Here is an 18,031-nt window from a genome sequence, read left to right as displayed (position 1 = left end):
TTGACACTTTTAACGCGGTAGCGTTAAGGAGCTCGAGTCGCAGAAAAGCCGGTGTCGTCGGCGGTGTTGGCCGTGAGCGATAAATCCCGGCATGCACTTCATGAATAAACATGCACTTCATAAATAAAAAGCAACTTCCAAGGTGGGCTGGGTGGGATTCGAACCAGGGTCTCCGGAGTGTGAGACGGAGACGCTACCACTCAGCCACGAGTTCGATGCTTGATAGCGGTACAAAAGCGCTTCTAGTGAATGAGGTGTTGCCTTAGAAACGTGCCATAGAACGTTATACTGCGGTGTATATCGGTAATTAAGAGCATGTTACTTACAGAAGTCGCAGTTACACGAGTAGCGAAGTACGTTTCCGCTACATTTCTTCTGCGCTCTGCGCACATACAGAGCCATCTTGCGGCAAACACAGAAGAACCCCTCCTCGCAATGTGCGGCGCTGCCCCGACACGTGGCGCGCCACTCGCCCCTGACGTTCCGCCGTGCACCCTCACGGGTTGTAGAATCGAGCGTCTTTCCTTTCTTTAGATCACTATCTTCGCTCACCCGCTTCTCCCCTTCGGGCCGCGCGAGTACCGGTGCGAGGATGCCCCAATACCCTTGCGTTTAATAAGTTTTTTCGACGAGGTGCAATAACGCTATCGCGTTCCACTCTTGAAGGCGAAGCTTAAGCGTCCTCCAATTTTTTTTTATTTGGCTAAAAGAACGTACGTTACAAAATAACGGAATTTTTTTTTTTTTACTTACCCGACGTGTGGTCCCACGTTCTAACGTGAGCTACGAAAACGATTTTTTTTTTCTTAGTTCCTGGCCGTGCCAGATGCAGTTGGAGCATAAGAACGCGCGCCTTGTACATAATCATTTATTTGCAATTTGTGTTGACAAATAATTAATCATTTTTGTAATACATTCAACACATCACTACAATATAAGTAAAGCACATATGTAAGGGCATATAATCTCGTTACTACTGTACACAAGATGAAATGGAGTCATTCCAGCATGCAATCCATATTTCTTATCTCTCATAAATATGTGCGAAGTTCAGTGCTTTTTTTTTTTTTTGCTTCAGTGCTTCGTCGCAAGACCTAAATTCATAGTAATTTATTTCTCTGAACACAAACAAAAACTAAGCGAAACAACGAACCCGTTTAGTCAGTGCACTCGAATAAAGGCATCGATTTGCTTCGATGAACTAGTTTCCTTTCGTGCATGGCAAGCGAACCGGGTGCTTAATGTACAATTACACTGCGATATTACAGTTCTTGGGTTTATAAATGAGGGCGTCATTTTAGAACTGTTTTGCGGTTGTTGAGTATAACTTTGTAAAAGATTCTTCCACAGCAAATCCTTCCGCGCCGAAACATTCTTCTTTTTTTTTGTTTCTAAATTCAGGTAATCATTACTTCAGGCTCGTAAATCATGATGAACAGTTATCTTTAATTTTCTGTTGTGAAGTGATAAACGAAGTTGGGGATTTGCTTTTTTTTTTTTTTTCTTTTTTCAAGAGACGAGCGGTGAAAACAGGGGGGTCTCCCAGCCGGCATATGGAGGCAGTGCAACTCTGACAATGACATTTGTACGCGCTCCTAAGTTATACAAGCTTCAGATCGCTGCAAATTTCTGGAGGTTTGCTCGTAATGATAATGTGGCAGGTTGTACTGGAGTCATATGGCTGCGACAGCGTAAAACAGAGATCTTTTGTGTTACGCGTTGCGCTGTTTCAGTCATAAATTGTACCTAGCCTTTTCAATTTAATCTTTTGTTGTGATACCCATCGACCCGATCAGGTGGAAGTTATGGCGCCAATCCTTCGCGAATGCCTCACTGGTCGAGACAACCAACTTCATAAAACTGTGTCAGTGAGATAAGACGCTAAAGATGCAAGCGGAGAACATGCCCGCATAAACAAAAATAAGAAAATAAGTTTCTCTTATGATACATTAAAATACAAGTGCACTGCAGCTGCTTCAAGTCCCAGGTATGTCCAACAAAAGCAACGAGATTTTGCGCCTCGCGCCCCAACAACAAACAAAACGCAAGCCCCTTAAGCTTTCGTCGAAGGCTACCGGTACCTGAAAAGCTTATTCCTGTATGAACCCCCAAGGCACGACGAGCGCAGCAGTGCATCCCCTGAGATGAGTGATGAGCAAGGGCACGCATAACCCTCATGCACACATATGGTTCGTAATTTCAGGCTGGTCCCTGTCAACGCCACAAGTTAACAGCGAGCCACACTTATCTTCGCAGTGGCCCGCGGTTTTGTATTGTCTCTGCACAGAGTTCTTTGGCGTTCAGATCCAGGACATTCGTACCAGACCCGCACCGGAGTATCATCCCAGAGCACTCTGGCGACACAGTTCTGCCGACGATCGAGCTGCCACCATCGTAACACACCGAGGATCTTAGTTCCATAGCACACTTCTCTCGACACCAGCGATGCTTCCAGTCGTCCGCAAACACTCAGCCATTCCTGACGCCCGAAAAACAAAATACCACGCGCGGTGTGCGAGCGTTCTCCTGCGCAGCGTAGGCTGGAAGTGCCGCGGCTTCCTCGTGAGCGACTGCCATGCCACAATCTCTGGAAGCATTACAATGCGATGAACACAGGGAACGTACTAGCAGCACTTCGTGGCGAGCACCGGCTTTCGCGAACATTGCCTTCCTCTGCTTCTTCTTCTCTCTCTCTCTGCCAACGGCCTACGTCGTGGGACGACCAGAAAGCCGACTTGAACGATGCGGTTAAAGCTTTTCGCCAGAGAGGTTGGTGATGTTGTAGTAGGAGTGGTCAGGAAAGCGGTCCAGTTCAATGTAGTCGTTCTCGCTGACAAGGAGCTTGTCGAGAAGGCAGGTGAGTTCACTGAAGGAAGGTCGCTCGTTCGGGTCTGGATCCCAGCAGTAGTACATGATGTTGTACATTTCTCGTTTGCAGTGCTCCGGCTTTTCGAGACGGTAGCCGTCGCGCACGCGTCGCATCACCTCGGCAGCTGCCAGGCCAGGGTATGGTGTGGAGCCTGGCGGGGAATACCGGAATGCCACTCGTTTAGCCGTCAAAAGAGTACGCGCTTCTGAATGCAAAAAAAAAAAAAAAAAGGCGAATTGTTCTCTTACCGAGCGTCACGATTTCCCACATGAGTATTCCGAACGACCACACGTCGGTCTTGGTTGTGAATATGTTGTCATAAAGCGATTCCGGTGCCATCCACCTAATCGGCAATCTCCCCTGCAAGTGAAAAAAGAAAAAAGAAAAAAGAGAAACGTTTTTAACCATAGCAAGCCTCTGCACATGCATATTGTGGTGACGAATGATACTTTTATGACTGTGACAGTAGTCACAAACTGTACGTAGCTATAGTTTTTGAAACGCTGTACAGTTATAGATTGCCCGCATCCCCGATATAGCACCTCGGCAATACAAGTACGCCGTGTTACCCACCTCTGATTTCCTCTCATAAACATGAGTGGTGATGACATCCCTCGCAAATCCAAAGTCGGCGACTTTGCAGGTCTTGTTTTCTCCAACCAGAATATTTCTTGCTGCCAGGTCTCTGTGTATTATCTAGAAAATGGGCACAAAACCAGGAAATATAAGGGAAAAAATCAAAACGAGCAGAAAACGTGATTTAGAGTGCCCATAAGCTGCAGTTGTAATATCATATTATCTCAGTAAGTGCACCAGTAATGCTATTCCAACCTAACTATACAAAACATTCCTACATTTTCATGAATTCGTAGGTGCGTTTTTTTGAAGACCGAATTGAATATGAATTGTGCCGAATCAAATTTTTGTAGTGTAACTTAAACGGAATCGAATATGAATCGAACATTGAATCGAATATATTTGCATATATTCGCGGAAGTGGCGAATATTACCACATAACGAATCAGACAGCGAAACAGCGAAGTCGTTTGCCAAGCCTGGTTGTGCTCTGCTGCGTCGCTCAGACTTGGAAGGCACATGTATGGGCAATGTGGACGCAGCCGCATGAGCGCATGATGATGTGGCACTAAACTCTCCATTCCGCGAGTCCGACTGCGGCAGCATGCAGTGTGGCGTTAGAATGGACCCTGCTTTCGAAATATTCGAAGAAAACTATACCGCACTTCATGTTCGAACTTCATGCGAATAATTCGAGACGCGTTCGAATAACTTGAGCATATTCGGTCAGTTTCTAAGAAATTTGAACATGCACTATACAATTCCTCAGTGATTCGAACTGGAGGATACTCGGTTCGCTACTCGAACGGTTCGAATATTCGCGCACTCCTGTTAAATAGCTGTCCTCACGTTTATCAGCCACTTTGATGTGCGTGTGAGCGTTTCTCTTGTCTTCTGCTGTTTGCGCCACATACATTTATTTCCTTTTGTACAGTAGTTTACATCGCTTCTGCGATGCTGGTAGTGCTTCCTCTTTTTAGTTTTTTTATTGTAATACCTTATGTTATCCATATAATAGCAGAAATGCTGCATATTATTTTGAACTGACCATTTTCAAGTTCACACTTGGGCACTGCCCATCTTACGAAATGCCAGCCTTGGAGGTAAGTGAGATATATGCAGTTCGTGGTACATTTAAAAGAGGCATGCCTAGTGAACGTTGTTCTCTGTATATCTTTTGCTAGTTTTAGCCCGCAACCGCGATTCCGCAACAAGGCTGCGGTGTCTGTATTAGGCTTGTTGTCAGTCTAATTAAAATAGTATCACTGTATGATAAAAATATGCGAAAATTCGAAACAGGGGTGGTGCAGTGGTAAGACGCCCGACTACTGTGCCGGAGTAGCCAAGTTCGATCCCGACCGCGGCGGCTGCATTTCGATGGAGGCGAAACGAAGAGGCGTCCGTGTGCTGTGCGATGTCAGCGCACGTTAAAGATCCCCAGGTGGTCGAAATTACTCCGTACCCCTCCACTACGGCTCCTCTTTCTCTCTACCCACTTTCACTACCACCTTCCACCCTTACCTTACGGCGCGGTTCAGGTGTCCACAGAAACAAGTGTGACAGATAATGCGCCTTTCCCTTCCTGTGAACCAATTATTATTTTATTATAAGTCTTCGATTTCGAATATCATTTGCTTTCCTGGCCCCGCCGCGGTAGTGCAGTGGTGAGGGCACTCGACTACTGTGCCCAAGGATGTGGGATCGAATCTCGGCCGCGGCGGCCGCTTTTCCATGGACGCGAAAAGCTAGGCGCTCATGTGCTGCTCGATGTCAGTGCACGTAAAGAAAACTTGCGCTTGTGTTGCGTACTTGTGTTGTGTACTTAAAAGCGCTTGTGTTGTGTATTTATTCGTCCGTCGTCTCTGTTCGCCCTGTATATTTCCTCCAAGATGAGCATAACCTAACTAGCCCAACTTGCCATCCTACTGTCACGTAAAGAACACCACGTGGTCGAAATTTCCGGAGTCCTCCACTAAGGTTTTTCTCATACCCTCAGTAGCTTTGGGACGTTAAACCTCATAAAAACCAAAAACCAATTTGCTTTGCTGTTCGATTCGCATTTATTTTCGCTATCCGAGCTTATTATTAAAATCTCTCGAACGTTCAAAAATTACAAAATTTCTGTCCAAACTGAGAGCGATGCACAGCGACACTTCCAAACGGTGTAGTATCTTCCGCGTGTCACGCGAGCAAATTTGTTCCTTCTTCGTTGAGTCGACCGCCACGGCGAGGCAAAAGCCGACACGCCGTAAGGTGATCAAGGCCATCCATCGGGAGCCGCGGCGCGCTCGCGGGTCGACAGCGAAGCGCAGCACCACGCTCTTCGTCACCGCATCGCACCAAGATGCAGTCGATAGCTGCGATCCTCTCGTTTTAGATCACTACGATACGCGATACGGCGCGCGCGGAAGCGTCCTGGTTTGAGTAGAAAACAAAAAAAAATACAAGGATGTGACAAGTGCGCACTGCTACGGTTGCTTTGTGGCTATCGCTCGTAACTTAACTCTTTCGCTACCACGGAAAAATGGCCGATTTTGGGTGTCTGGAAACAAAAATTATTTCTTCAAGAAACGCCCAATGGATTGCGCATCGCAATGTACCAAATTGTAGCTTATTATTTACACTTTCGAATAAAACAATTTCCAGAGTTGCGTGTCCAATAGATTTTGAAAGTTTATTTTCTATATATGATGAGAACACAAAAAAAGAAGACAAGCAAAACACAAATAAGCGGCGACACTGAGCCCAAACTTGATTAGAAAAAAACTGAAATATACAAACTGCTGCACATGTTCGTAGCTGTCATTCCTGCAAGTCTCAGCTTTGTGAAAAAATCACTACACTTTTCATGGCCTTTCAAGTCAAGGGTCATGAGAGCTGTGCCACTCTGAGAAGCAGTCACGTGAGGAAGTGAAGCAGAGGTATATCTGGCATGTGCTGCACATAACATTTGTTCTGAGTTCTGCTTTTGTTTTCTGATAGCAGAGCTTGCAGTTCCTCCTTTTCTCCTTTTTTTTTCGGTTGGTGGCGAATGGGCTCTATGGGTGGAATGGGGGCGTGGCCTCTGAGACGAAGTGTCGCTGTCCGAGCTGAAATCTGACGTTTGTACGTCATTCTCAGACTCATCACTGCTGCTCTCATCGCAAAAAGCGGCATCAGATGCAGCAGACGTGCTCGGTTTTGGCTTCTGCTTTTGGCGAGCGCGGAGCGAAACGGACGCCATGGTCGCGGACCGACGCTCCTATGCCCTGTCAAAGTTTCAGCTTTCGCGGCGCCCCCTCACGTTAGAAATGCAGAAAACAAAACTGAAAACAAGTTAGTTGCAGAAAAACAAACTAGATGGCGCAGCTTGTCCGTGAAAACTGGCTTCAATTTTTGTTTGGCGGCATTTTCAAATCGTCGGACATATATGTCTGATGGCCTATGGCGCGGTAGCGAAAGAGTTAAGATAGTTAGAATCAGCTTTCTGAGGACACAATGACCGAGGAAAAAGCGCATGCCAGAAACACGGGCTCGAAGAAGGCTCACGCAACCGCGACGCTTTCAGCGCGGTGGGCCTAGTAGGGCATCTAACGGCATGGTTTCGTTGCGAGAACAAAGTGTGGCGCGAACCACCATGTCGTGAACAGTGGGCTTTTTCTTTTTTTTTTTTTTTTTTGCGGCGGCATTTTACAATTGGCACATTGTCTTCAGACGTCGCAAGGGAGTTGGGAAGGGATGCTCCCGCTTGCGTTGCAGTTCAGGCCGCTACCTTTGTGTTGGTTTCACAAGCCGTCCTGTTGCATTTTGCCCGCAATGCCTTGCCCATTGCAGCTCCAACAATCGACAGCTGGTGTCACTCTCCTACAGTGAGTAGCTATCTGCATAGGTACTCTACAGTGCTTTATGATAACTTTTAGTAAGCTCCCAAGTAATGCGAGCTTTACGTCAAACCGTGACAGAGAAGTTTTTTTTTTTTTTTTTTTTTTTTACTGAATACAGCTGTTCGATATTGTAGAGAAGGTAATATCCTGCAAAACAGAGTTTATTACGTTTCCAACTGCATGATTCCCCTTACCTTGCTTAATACCATGGGAGACATACAGGTATAGTAAATTATAGTGATGCTGGGTAAAAGCAAAGTTTGCTTGGAGTGGCTTCGTTTATTTTCAAAGAAGCTGTGTTTTACTGGAAAAGTGTCGTCCGTTTGTACTGATTTCACTGACACTCGGAACCATTCGAAACTATCTGAATCTAGTCGAAAATATTCGATTCGATACGCCCCCATTTTTTATTCGTATTCGCTTCACACCCAAACATTTGCTTTCACTCACCTCTACGAAACAGTGTTGCTCTCACAATTGCAAGTTAGCACTAACGCTTAGACCAGTTGTCAGCATTTCCAGGAACTGAGTTACAACTATCGGCGTCTCTGATATATTTGCCTTCAAGGTGCTTACCCCTTTAGAAGAAAGGTATTCCATGCCCTTGGCCACTTGGTATGCAAAAGATGTCAGGTCCCTGGAAGTGAGGTGCTTGCTGCTTCCGTGAAGGTTTCCATATGACCTTTCTACTCTGCTCTCACGAAGGTAAGTTTGTAGTTTTCCGAATGGTACATATTCCATGATGACAAACAACGGATCTGGAAAAGATACGAAGTTGGTGAGGCTCCTTTTGCCTGACTCCTTCGAGGTACAGATATATATATATATATAAAAGAAAAGAAAAACAAAACCGGAATCCCGAGCCAGAAATTCTGCTGCCATAGTATTTTCGGATCTCGAGCACCATTCCGTCAACCGCAAGGTTGGGGAAATTGTGGCACCAAATGCCCCACAATCGTGCAGGCACCGAACTGTTGTGGTAGTTCATATACCGCTCGGAACTTCGTGAGAACGTAATGTCGCGCAGTTATAATCAAAGTCAGCCCCGGGAATAAACAACCATGGCACAGTATGTCCCGCCTGGTAATCTTCAGCTGCGGTCGAAGAAACCGCAGAACACGACACAGCCGATCCCAAGAGCATGCTGCACGCAATACGCATGAAAGCTGAAGCTTTTTATTCTGGTATAAAACACCGCGAGTTAAGTGCGCCGGGTATTCATTTCGATGCTATTATCTTGATACGTTTGTTGCAATACTTGTTAGGACAGGAAGGAATGGTTACCTCGGTCTGTGCAGCTTCCCAGCAGTGTGACCACGTTGGGATGAGGGTTTATTAGTTTCATCACTCCAAGCTCACTGAGAAGCTCCTTCTTCTCTTTCTCCGTGGCATTTTCTGAAAATGCATAAGCGAAAGAAACGATTGAATTGTTATCAATGATAGGAATGCTTTGCAGCAGGGCGGCCTGCTGTTGACATTATTTATATACGCCTGAGCCCAATTAAGTCGGTCTATATATATACATACATATATATATACTTGCGAAAAAGACGTTCTTGGCTGCAGAAGAAATAAATAGCGAAGATCATTAACACTTCATTTGGAATGAAGCGTTAATGATCCTCGCTACATATATATATATATATATATATATATATATATATATATATATATATATATATATATATATATATATATATATATATAGTATACATATAGTGACTATATAGTGAAGAGCACCGGACGCGATATTCGGAGGTCGTGGGTTCGGTTCCCGCCATCGGCACGTTGTTTTTTCTTCTACTTTGTCTTTAATTAAATTTCCCCTAAACAGACTAAATTACTAATTTCTGTGATTATCCAATTAAAAATAAAAAAAAGACATAAAGTACCATCCCCAATGCTTTCCTTGGCCTCGCTGAGTGTTGGCTTCTTTCCCTTATGTATTATAACGAGCACCCTCTTTTCCCCTTAATTGATCTGCCTATATATATATATATATATATATATATATATATATATATATATATATATATGCACAACACGGCTTCAGCAGTGAATGTGGCGATGAGGTAATTAGATATGCCCAAAGTCTTTCGCCGTACTACTTGCCCAGCAAAGCGACTGTGCATGCTCTTGTGCAAGATGGCATGCTCTTTCAGCTATTCCTATCAACTGGCGGGCTCTACCAGGCCGTTCAAAAATCTTACCCTTTAACGTCTTGACTGCAACGATGACCGGCTCTTCCGATCCGGTGATGTTCATGGCTTCACATTTCCAAACTTGCCCAAAGCAACCTTCGCCTAAGATTCCGATGAACCGCAGGTGGTGCCTCGGAAATTCCCACTTGCTGTGTTCTGACAACTGGAATGAAGGGCACATTCTGAATTGTGGCTCGAATCTTTGTCCAAGATATAAGTTGTGGCGCAAAAAAAAAAGTCGAAGCAAGGCGCGATATCAAAGGGCGACGCAGTATTTGCATAAAGTGCGCCGTTATTAGTGCCATACTGCAAACTAACGACGCCATGTACAGAATATCGCTTCCTGCCCGACAGCGTGCGCCACAACATTAACGAACCATTGCGGAAAACAGCTATCATCATTCAGCAATCAGCGCCTCCCTTGTGTAGAGCGCTCGAGGAATGTGCACCAGGCAAACAAAAAAGAAAAAAAAAAGCCGAGTTTAAAAATTAGTTATTGGCTTCCGCGTAAAACTGTCGTACCCATTTACCTTCGAGGTCGATGTGCTCCTACTCCCGCGCAAAAATTTCTTCTGTAGAAGTTAGAAGCTTCGACGATGTTCCAATTTTTATGGATAGAAGCTCGGCGGTCTACACAAGAATTACCCTGACTACTGGAGGGTAGCAAGGGAGGGGTATGCCTAAGTGTTCATTCGTGGCATTGGGGCAGCAGCTACCTGAAATTTTCGGGTAAAATTCATCTGTCCCCTTCGTCTAGCTTTAGATGATACTCAGCAGTAAACCTTTTTTTCTTTTTACCTAGCCGCAAAGGTTCTGGAGCGACAGCAAACTGAAGAGCCATCACAAGGAGAGACCACATGACCAGAATGACGCTGTATTTCTATTTCGGCTTCATTATTTCTAGTCATTCGTCATTAGTTCAACAATCGCCATTACCCACTTAAACGCCGATATAAGATAGCTAACGGTGCAGAAGTATAGAATGGTAATATAAAGAAGAAAAAAAAGACACTTAAGCGCCGCCTTTAAATGCATGGCGCGACAGCATTAGTGGCTCCCGTCTACGGCTTCCCTTACGGATACTTGTTTGCGTACATCCACTTCGCTACTCTCTTAATTCATGTATCTACCATCTCACACATACTCATAACATACAGATCATATTATGTGTAGGGCCCCCTTACATAGACATAAAGCCCTGCATTAACTAAGCCGGTACGAGCGTCCCTGCGTGGACAATGGGCCACAGCGTGTCGGAATCGGAATCCTAGGGTTCCTCCCGAGTTGGACCCCATCTCCCATCTCAAATAAACTGCCCGAGTTGGCAGCTCCTGCCAACCTGACCATGTCATGTGGTCCCATGACGTCACGCAACCCTCTGACCAATCGGCGGCCATCCAGGTTACCTGCCAGCTACCATTTGTCGAAGGCATGCTCGTGATTTGTCGCTCACAACGCCGACGCTGGATTTTCTGGAGAAAAGGGCTTTTGCCGCTGTGGCATTACAAACAAAATCAAAACTTGCATGGTGTTGCTCGCACACCAAGATAAGCATCAGTCACTGTATGTTATGCTGGCGTCTCTGTGCGCTCTCATGCATGCACGAACAACCGAAATCCGCAACTATATACTGTCAAAGAAATCGGTCTCCTGGCGCAACTATGCGCATAAAATCTCGTTCGTACCTATATGGCGCAAATTGCGCAGCTGTCCCTGAATGTCCAAGCAAAATTTAGAAAAGGATAAACAAATAAAACATTCGAAATGAGGCAAGGAAACCACTTGCATAAAGCTGCCAGCCGTCTGACATTTCTTTTTTTTTTTTTTTTTAATTTTACCCGCCGTGGTGGCGCAGTGGTTACGGCGCTCGACTTCTGTTCCCAAGGACGCGGGATCGAATCCCTGCCTCGGCGGCCGCTTTTCGATGGAGGCGAAAAGTAAGGCGCCCGTGTGCTGAGCGATGTCAGTGCACGTTAAAGAACCCCAGGTGGTCGAAATTTCCGGAATCCTCCACTACGGCGTCTCTCATAGCCTAAGTTGCTTTGGGACGTTAAACCCCACAAACCAAAACATTTCTTAATTTTACAATTAGCTAATTAGTAATTAAGATAATTTCTCTAATTTGCTTACTAAAACCTGATGTTCAAATTGAAGAGCACTTTCTGAAACCCCCGTTTCATTTATTTCCGATAAGAAAGCCGGACGTGTATTCTTTTTCCGAACTCTAAAGAAAGCCTACGAAATATAAAAACTATCACGTGACTAGCGCATTCACGCGTCACGATTGTGGTGTTCTCAATCGTGGTTTGAGGAAGGAAGGAAGAGGAGGAGGAGGAAAGCCAGGGAGGTTAAACCGGCAGAAGAAACTGGTTTTCTACCCTGCACTGAGGGAAGGGGGGGATATAAAAGTGATGGGTAAAAGAGGGATGGGTGAAGTCAGTATAGTTACATCACAGCCATATCACGTCACATCACGCAAAATCACAGCCTATCGATCAGGCTTTCATGAAGCGGAGCAGTGCATGGGAGGCCTTCACGCCGACGACCGCCGCGACTAGTGACCTAGAATCTTGATTTCAGTCAGTGGGTGTCCACCCAGACGCCCCAGCGAATGGCAGAGACACTGTCTTTCCGCACTGTATATGAGGCACTCACAAAGAATGTGGCCTATAGTCTCGTCGCACCCACAGGTTGCACATACAGGGCTATTAGCCATACCTATCACAAACGAATAAGAGTTTGTGAGCGCTACACCAACCCACAGGCGCCACAGCAAAGTTGCCTCACGTCGGGGTAGGCCGAGTGGAAGCTGGAGCTTGAGGTCAGGGTTCAGGTATTTTAAGTTGGAGTTCGCAAACTGGCCAGAATTCCACAAGGCGAGCGTGAGCTCCCGCGCAAATGCGCGAAGCCTTCCCGCTGCGTCTGCTCTAAAAAAAGGGGATCAACACGCAATCGCCGTCTTGGTGGGCGGTTCGCGCGACCTCGTCCGCACGGATATTGCCCGCTATGTCGCTGTGCCCTGGAAGCCATTGGTAGATGATGTCGTGTTCTTTATTGATGGCATAGTGATGAAGTTCTCGTATTTCCGTGACGAGTTGCTCACGGGCTCCACGGCGAATGGCCGCTTGTAAAGTTTGCAGGGTTGCTTTGGAGTCTATGAAAATAGAACACTGCTGGCGGCTCTGCTGGGTGATATGCCAAATTGCGACACGAAGAGCGGTTAGCTCTGCGGCTGTCGAAGACGTCCGGTGAATTGTCTGGACTTTTATTTGTGTAATTGTTGCGGGGATGACCATGGAGCCTGAAGAACTCACAGCATTCACTGAGCCGTCGGTGTAGATGTGCAAACGGTTTGCATGGGGCTCATGGAAGCATTCAAGAGTGACTTGTTTTAGTTCTGTTCGACCTTCTTCCTGATACCGGTTATTGAAAGAAGCACACGGGGTTGATGCAGGCTCCATAGTAGAGATGAAGGTCTAGAGGAGGGTGTAAACTGGGACGGCAGAATAGCGCGATGTTCATCAACGGTTTCTGTAAACGGTGTATGTGGCCTGGTAATAGGAAGACTAGGCCAAATGATGAGACGGAACCCCGGAGAGGTGTCAAAAATGTGCCCTCAGGGCGTCAACTGTTAGGTAGGTAGTGATGGGATGTTCCTGGGGAATTAATACGGAAGCAGCCGCAGAGGCACATTTTGGCAATCCCAGGCAGGTTCACATAGCTTGAGCTTGAACGCTCTGTAGAATTCTTAAGTTGGTTTTTCTTATATTTCTAAGTGCAGGTAGGCTGTACCGAAGAAATCGCATGAATAATGAATTGTACAGTTGGAGCATCGGACCGCACTAACGCTCCTCATGACTTTCCCCCAATAAAGGCAAGTACGTCAGCAATCGCTGTCAGCCTCTTTTTTATGAATGAAATATGGCGAGTCCGCGAAACATTTTGGTCGATGATCACTCCTAGAAAGCGATGGCTGCTTTGGTTGGTTATTGCTTTACCATTAATGCATACGGTGTAGGGTGACATGTTCTTGCGTGTAAATGCAACTAGTGAATACTTTTCGGTTGATATCTACATACCTTGCAGGTGGAGATAGTACGCAACTATACTTGCCGCCTTTTGAAGCCTCGCTCAAACTTGTGGGCGCGGAACTCCTGATGCTCAGATACAGATCTCGTCTACACAGATTGAAAGTTACGCCGACTGTGGTATTAAGTCGAGAAGCCCGACAAGAGTAAGCGTTATTGAGCTTAGTACTCCACCCTGTGGGTCTCCACGGGAAGTGAAATGAGTAGATGTTGGGCCATCCTCAGTCTCCACAAAGAGAGATCTGTTGGTTAAATAACTCTGTATCTAGCAGAAAACACGACGCCTAGCTCGGCAGCTTCCAGAGCGTCCAAAATGGCCTCGTGAGTGACGTTGTCATATGCACCCTTTATATCTCAGAACAACGCCGCGGGTAAGCGCTTCAAAATTTTTTGCCGTTGTACAGATGATATCAGGTCCACAACTTTGTCAAGTGAAGAACGTCCACGTCGAAACCTGGACATTATATCCGGATATACCTGGTAGCGTTCCAGGTACCACTCAATACGTGTAAGCAGCGTTCTTTCCAGTACTTTACCAACGCAACTAGCCAGTGCATTTGGACGGTATGATGTCAAGTCCAGAGGCGATTTTTCAGGTTTCAGGAGCGGAACTAAACTACTGCACTAGCACTCGTCTGGAACTGTACCTTCACTCCATGATTTGTTGTAATGTTCCAAAAGAACGCGTCTGTAGCTTCTTGTCCAAGATTTCCAAGCGCAGTGTATGTCACACCGTCGGGACCCGGCGATGATGACCGTCTGCAAGAAGCCAGCGCAGCGTCAAGTTCCTCCGCGGAGAAGGAGAGGTCCATTCGCGAATCCCGAGAAGCGGGAACATCGTTGAAATGTAGCGTTGCCGTTGGGGTCGATTGGCCTGCTACCCTAGCGCAGAAATATTCAGCTACCTCGACCTCACCACGTTTTTAGTAGAGTGCGAGAGATTTGAATGGGTAGAGCTATTGAGGGGATGTTCTCAGACTACGAACGACATTCCAGATACGTGATAAAGGCTTCAGTGGATCAAGCGTTTCACAGAATGACCTCCAAAGTTTTGCCTGGAGGGCTTGAATTCTGCGCTGATATATATTTTTTTTTGCATGCGCCTCGCATCTCTGAGGCCGAGGCTCGACTTTGTGCGTCGGTATCTACGCTCTGCCCTCCGTTGTAGTGATCGCAGGCGCTGTAATTCCATATCAAACTCTGTGTAGTTAAGCATTAGGGTGAATAAAGACGTCTCGTTTATCATGGCCTCTTTAACTTTCTCTTCAAAATCTGCGGAGAGGCCTGGTCTGCCAGCATCTTCCATAACTGCTTGAAACGCTGACCAATCGATGCGATGCATACATGAGGCAGAAGCGGATGTGGAAAGGCCAATAATGATCAGATATGAATGGATGTGGTCGCTTCCGTGTGTTTCTATATCCGCAAACCATTGGACGCTGCTGGTAAGCATTCGAGATACAAAAGCCAAACCGAAAAATCTAATGTAAGTTGCCCCTCGAATAAATGTCGGCGTACCGTCAATAAGACACTGAAGGTCATGGTCAGAGGCGAAGGACAAAAGCTTTCTTCCCTTGAGGTTAATTCGAACGCTTCCCCACATGGTGTGGTGAGCGTTAAAGTCTCATATGATGATCCAAGGGCTAGGTGTAACCGCCATCAAGTCGTTCAATCGTGTGGCGTCAAACCGACTTGATAGCGACATATACGCATTCACAAGCGTAAACGTGAGATTGCGCCAGGAAAACGTACTGGTTATCGTTGCTGGGAGGAACCGGATGGAGCACATACGTGAGTTCTCGTCGAATATAGACGATGACCTTGCTGTTTCCCAGGTGCGTGGGAGATGCAAATGCCTCGTAGCCTGACATTGAAGCGTCCTTGAGTTTTTTTCCAAATGTTAATGAGAGGGGAGCCATTGTTCCTGCTACTGTAGAGCCGTAAGAACTGGTGTTAGCGCGTCCAGTACCTGTAGTGCATTTTGTGCTGCTGGCGTGCGCAGGCTAGATAGCGATTGCATTCAGCATGGATGTGAGAATGGTCTCAGTTCGCAGGTCGAGCCAACGAGCACTTGTAGTATGGAGATGCTGTTTGATGCTGGCTTGATTAAGACAGGTAAATCGGTGTCAGTGATGGCCATGTCGACATTGTAAATGACGCCGGCCGCAATGCCACTGTCCTGAAGAATATGGGAGCGAGCACTGATGTCGCCGAGTTTGTTGATGGCGGTCAATCTCTCCAGTACGCCCCACTCCATGACAATCAATGGCGATTATGTTTTTGTAGAGATTCACTAGATTCACTCGGACGTGTTTAATCTTTCCAGGGACGAGGCTTTCAAGGAACACGGACGTGCCTTTCTTGTTCAGTTTTCAGATTGTCTGTTGGCGTCTCTGGCACAAACAAGACAGTGTGTGTCAGGGGGCCTCGCGTATTGATGATCGTAGACGTGCTGGATGAGAATGAGTCTTCTTGTCGGAGTAGTCTTCGCTTTGCTTTCTTGCTAAGCGTCGGCACGAACCCATCGTTGTCGGTCGAAGAGTCATCACTAGCAGCCGAGGACAGCACGGTGGCCTTGGCTGCTTGCGTCACTCGAGTGGTAGAGGCGTTTCCTCTGGGCGACCGCTGCCGACGCACCGGGTTCCAAAGGAGGCCCATGAGTGTTCATTTGCATCTCCGCGCGAAAGAGGAAGGGGCGCCTGCCGGTTATGGCACAAATTAAAAAAAATATATATAAAATAAAATAAAAAAAAACAACCACAGCGGAGACGGGCACGCAGCGTTCTGGTAAAGAACGACTTCTTCCTGGCGTTCTGGTTTGAAAGAACAAAATCAGCTGCGGCTATGACTCGACAGCCCAGTCCTAGCGGTAGGCTGATATGTTGGGAATGGTTGCGGCGAGGGCAGTGAGAGCTCGCTGCGACTTGCACCATCACGTGCGCCGACTGGCTGACGCGGGCGAAGAAACCAACGCAGAATATCAGCCTATCGGCCTACCGCTCCAACGGGGCCGTGAGGCCACGGCCGCAGCTGATTTGGATCACTCAAACACGGTTGAGGGCAGCGCAATCATGGCGCGCGAATGCGCCAGTCACATGATTTTTTTTTTATTTCGCGCGCATTCCTTGGAGATCGAAAAAAAGATACACGTGAGGCTTTCTTTATCGCAAATAAATGGAATGGGGGTTTCTGAAGGTGCTCTCCAACTTTGCAAATCACATTTATTGTTTAAAAACAATATTTGGAAATTTAGGAAAGTTACCTCCATTAATTAATTCCAGAACAAAAAATTGCCTGTGGTACGCAAAAAGACGGCTGGCAGCTTATGTAACTGGTTTACCTGGCCTATCTAAAACGTTTTGTTTTTTAACCCTTGGCAAAAGTTAGCTTTGACACCCTGTATAACTCTATACTAGAACTCTTTTTGCCTTCTATTTTCACTTCACGGGATTACTCTCCTTCGCAAGAAAAAAAGTGATGAGGATGGCGAGATAAGTGTTGAAAATAATTAGTAAGAAACTCCTTAATAGGAAGGCTCTTCCGCAGCCCGACATAGGTTATAAAACGCCTCAGCACAGAAGACAGCGTCTAACAAGTCGGCCGATAACTTCCGCGTCAAGAGTTATACCGATAGATTAAGCAAACGCTCGTTGCTACAACATATAAAGTGTAACAACACTAGCCTTTTTTTATTTATTTCACCAAAGCATTCCGCTTTCTAAATATGTTCCGCGTATGCGAGCTCCTGTTTGCAAATTCCAGTATCAAAGCGCTCTCAAATATACTAGTTTGTTGCTCAAAGTAGTTTCCTTCGCGGTTTTACCGGTGCAGACAAAGATGTTGTGCAACTTATTTGAGACGAATTGGTTATATAGGAAGTATAGATGCACTTTGTGACATTTGACAATCACCAATTAGCTTTTTTCTTCTCTGTAAGATGGTTCAGTGTGTAAGGTTATGAGAAAATTATATAAGCGTGCATCTATAGCGTTTGTCACCTTTTTTGTTAGCAGAAGCGATGCACGGGAAGTGCCCACACGCACAGCTAAGGCACATGCTCGTTGTTTCACTTTTCCTCGGCAGGTGCCGTAAGTGACACCACTGTGTGACCTTCAGAGCTGGCCTTGGTGACTCAGGCACAAGATCGACTACATCTAGTGCTGCGAAGCGATTATGTCCATTTCCTCTCCCCCTGCCATCCCCTTCAAAACCTGTATGAAACTTCTTGCTGCTCGCTAGGTAAAAACCAGGCTTGCCTCTAAGCTTGAACTGCTATCGCGATAAAAAAAAAAAAAAAAAGAAAAAAAAAAAGAAGCGGGATCTCACTTTGCATTGCACTACATACGGACACGCGTAATAAAATTGTGACACGAGTCACAGTGGCGGGCTGTAAGAAAACAAAGAGCTTTGTCGATGCCGTTGGCAGTGCTCCTG

At 46.2% G+C, this 18,031-nt stretch overlaps 1 protein-coding gene and 1 long non-coding RNA gene across 2 annotated transcripts in view; one reads left to right on the top strand and one right to left on the bottom strand.

Annotated features, from left to right (window-relative positions):
* Positions 1-1,375: 1,375 nt before the first annotated feature.
* Positions 1,376-18,031, bottom strand: part of Cad96Ca (tyrosine kinase receptor Cad96Ca) — a 108,255-nt gene continuing 91,599 nt past the window's right edge. The window contains exons 8-13 of the mRNA XM_084587994.1: positions 9,519-9,672; positions 8,593-8,703; positions 7,885-8,066; positions 3,443-3,565; positions 3,118-3,229; positions 1,376-3,020 (exon numbers count right to left, since the gene is read on the bottom strand). Of these exons, the coding sequence (XP_084444120.1) occupies positions 2,749-3,020; positions 3,118-3,229; positions 3,443-3,565; positions 7,885-8,066; positions 8,593-8,703; positions 9,519-9,672 (954 nt within the window). The 3' untranslated portion in view covers positions 1,376-2,748. The remainder of the gene's footprint in view (positions 3,021-3,117; positions 3,230-3,442; positions 3,566-7,884; positions 8,067-8,592; positions 8,704-9,518; positions 9,673-18,031) is intronic.
* LOC146202187 (uncharacterized) lies at positions 7,152-17,911 on the top strand. Its single transcript, XR_014703660.1, has 3 exons — positions 7,152-7,293; positions 7,877-8,013; positions 17,681-17,911. It is a non-coding gene; the product is annotated as an uncharacterized LOC146202187 (long non-coding RNA).

The sequence above is a fragment of the Amblyomma maculatum genome, chromosome 1, assembly GCF_055883805.1.
Source record: "Amblyomma maculatum isolate TAMU_Amacu chromosome 1, ASM5588380v1, whole genome shotgun sequence".
Lineage (NCBI taxonomy): Eukaryota > Metazoa > Arthropoda > Arachnida > Ixodida > Ixodidae > Amblyomma > Amblyomma maculatum.
The sequence above is the reverse complement of the archived record's forward strand: the minus strand, read 5'-3'. Positions and strand labels throughout refer to the sequence as shown.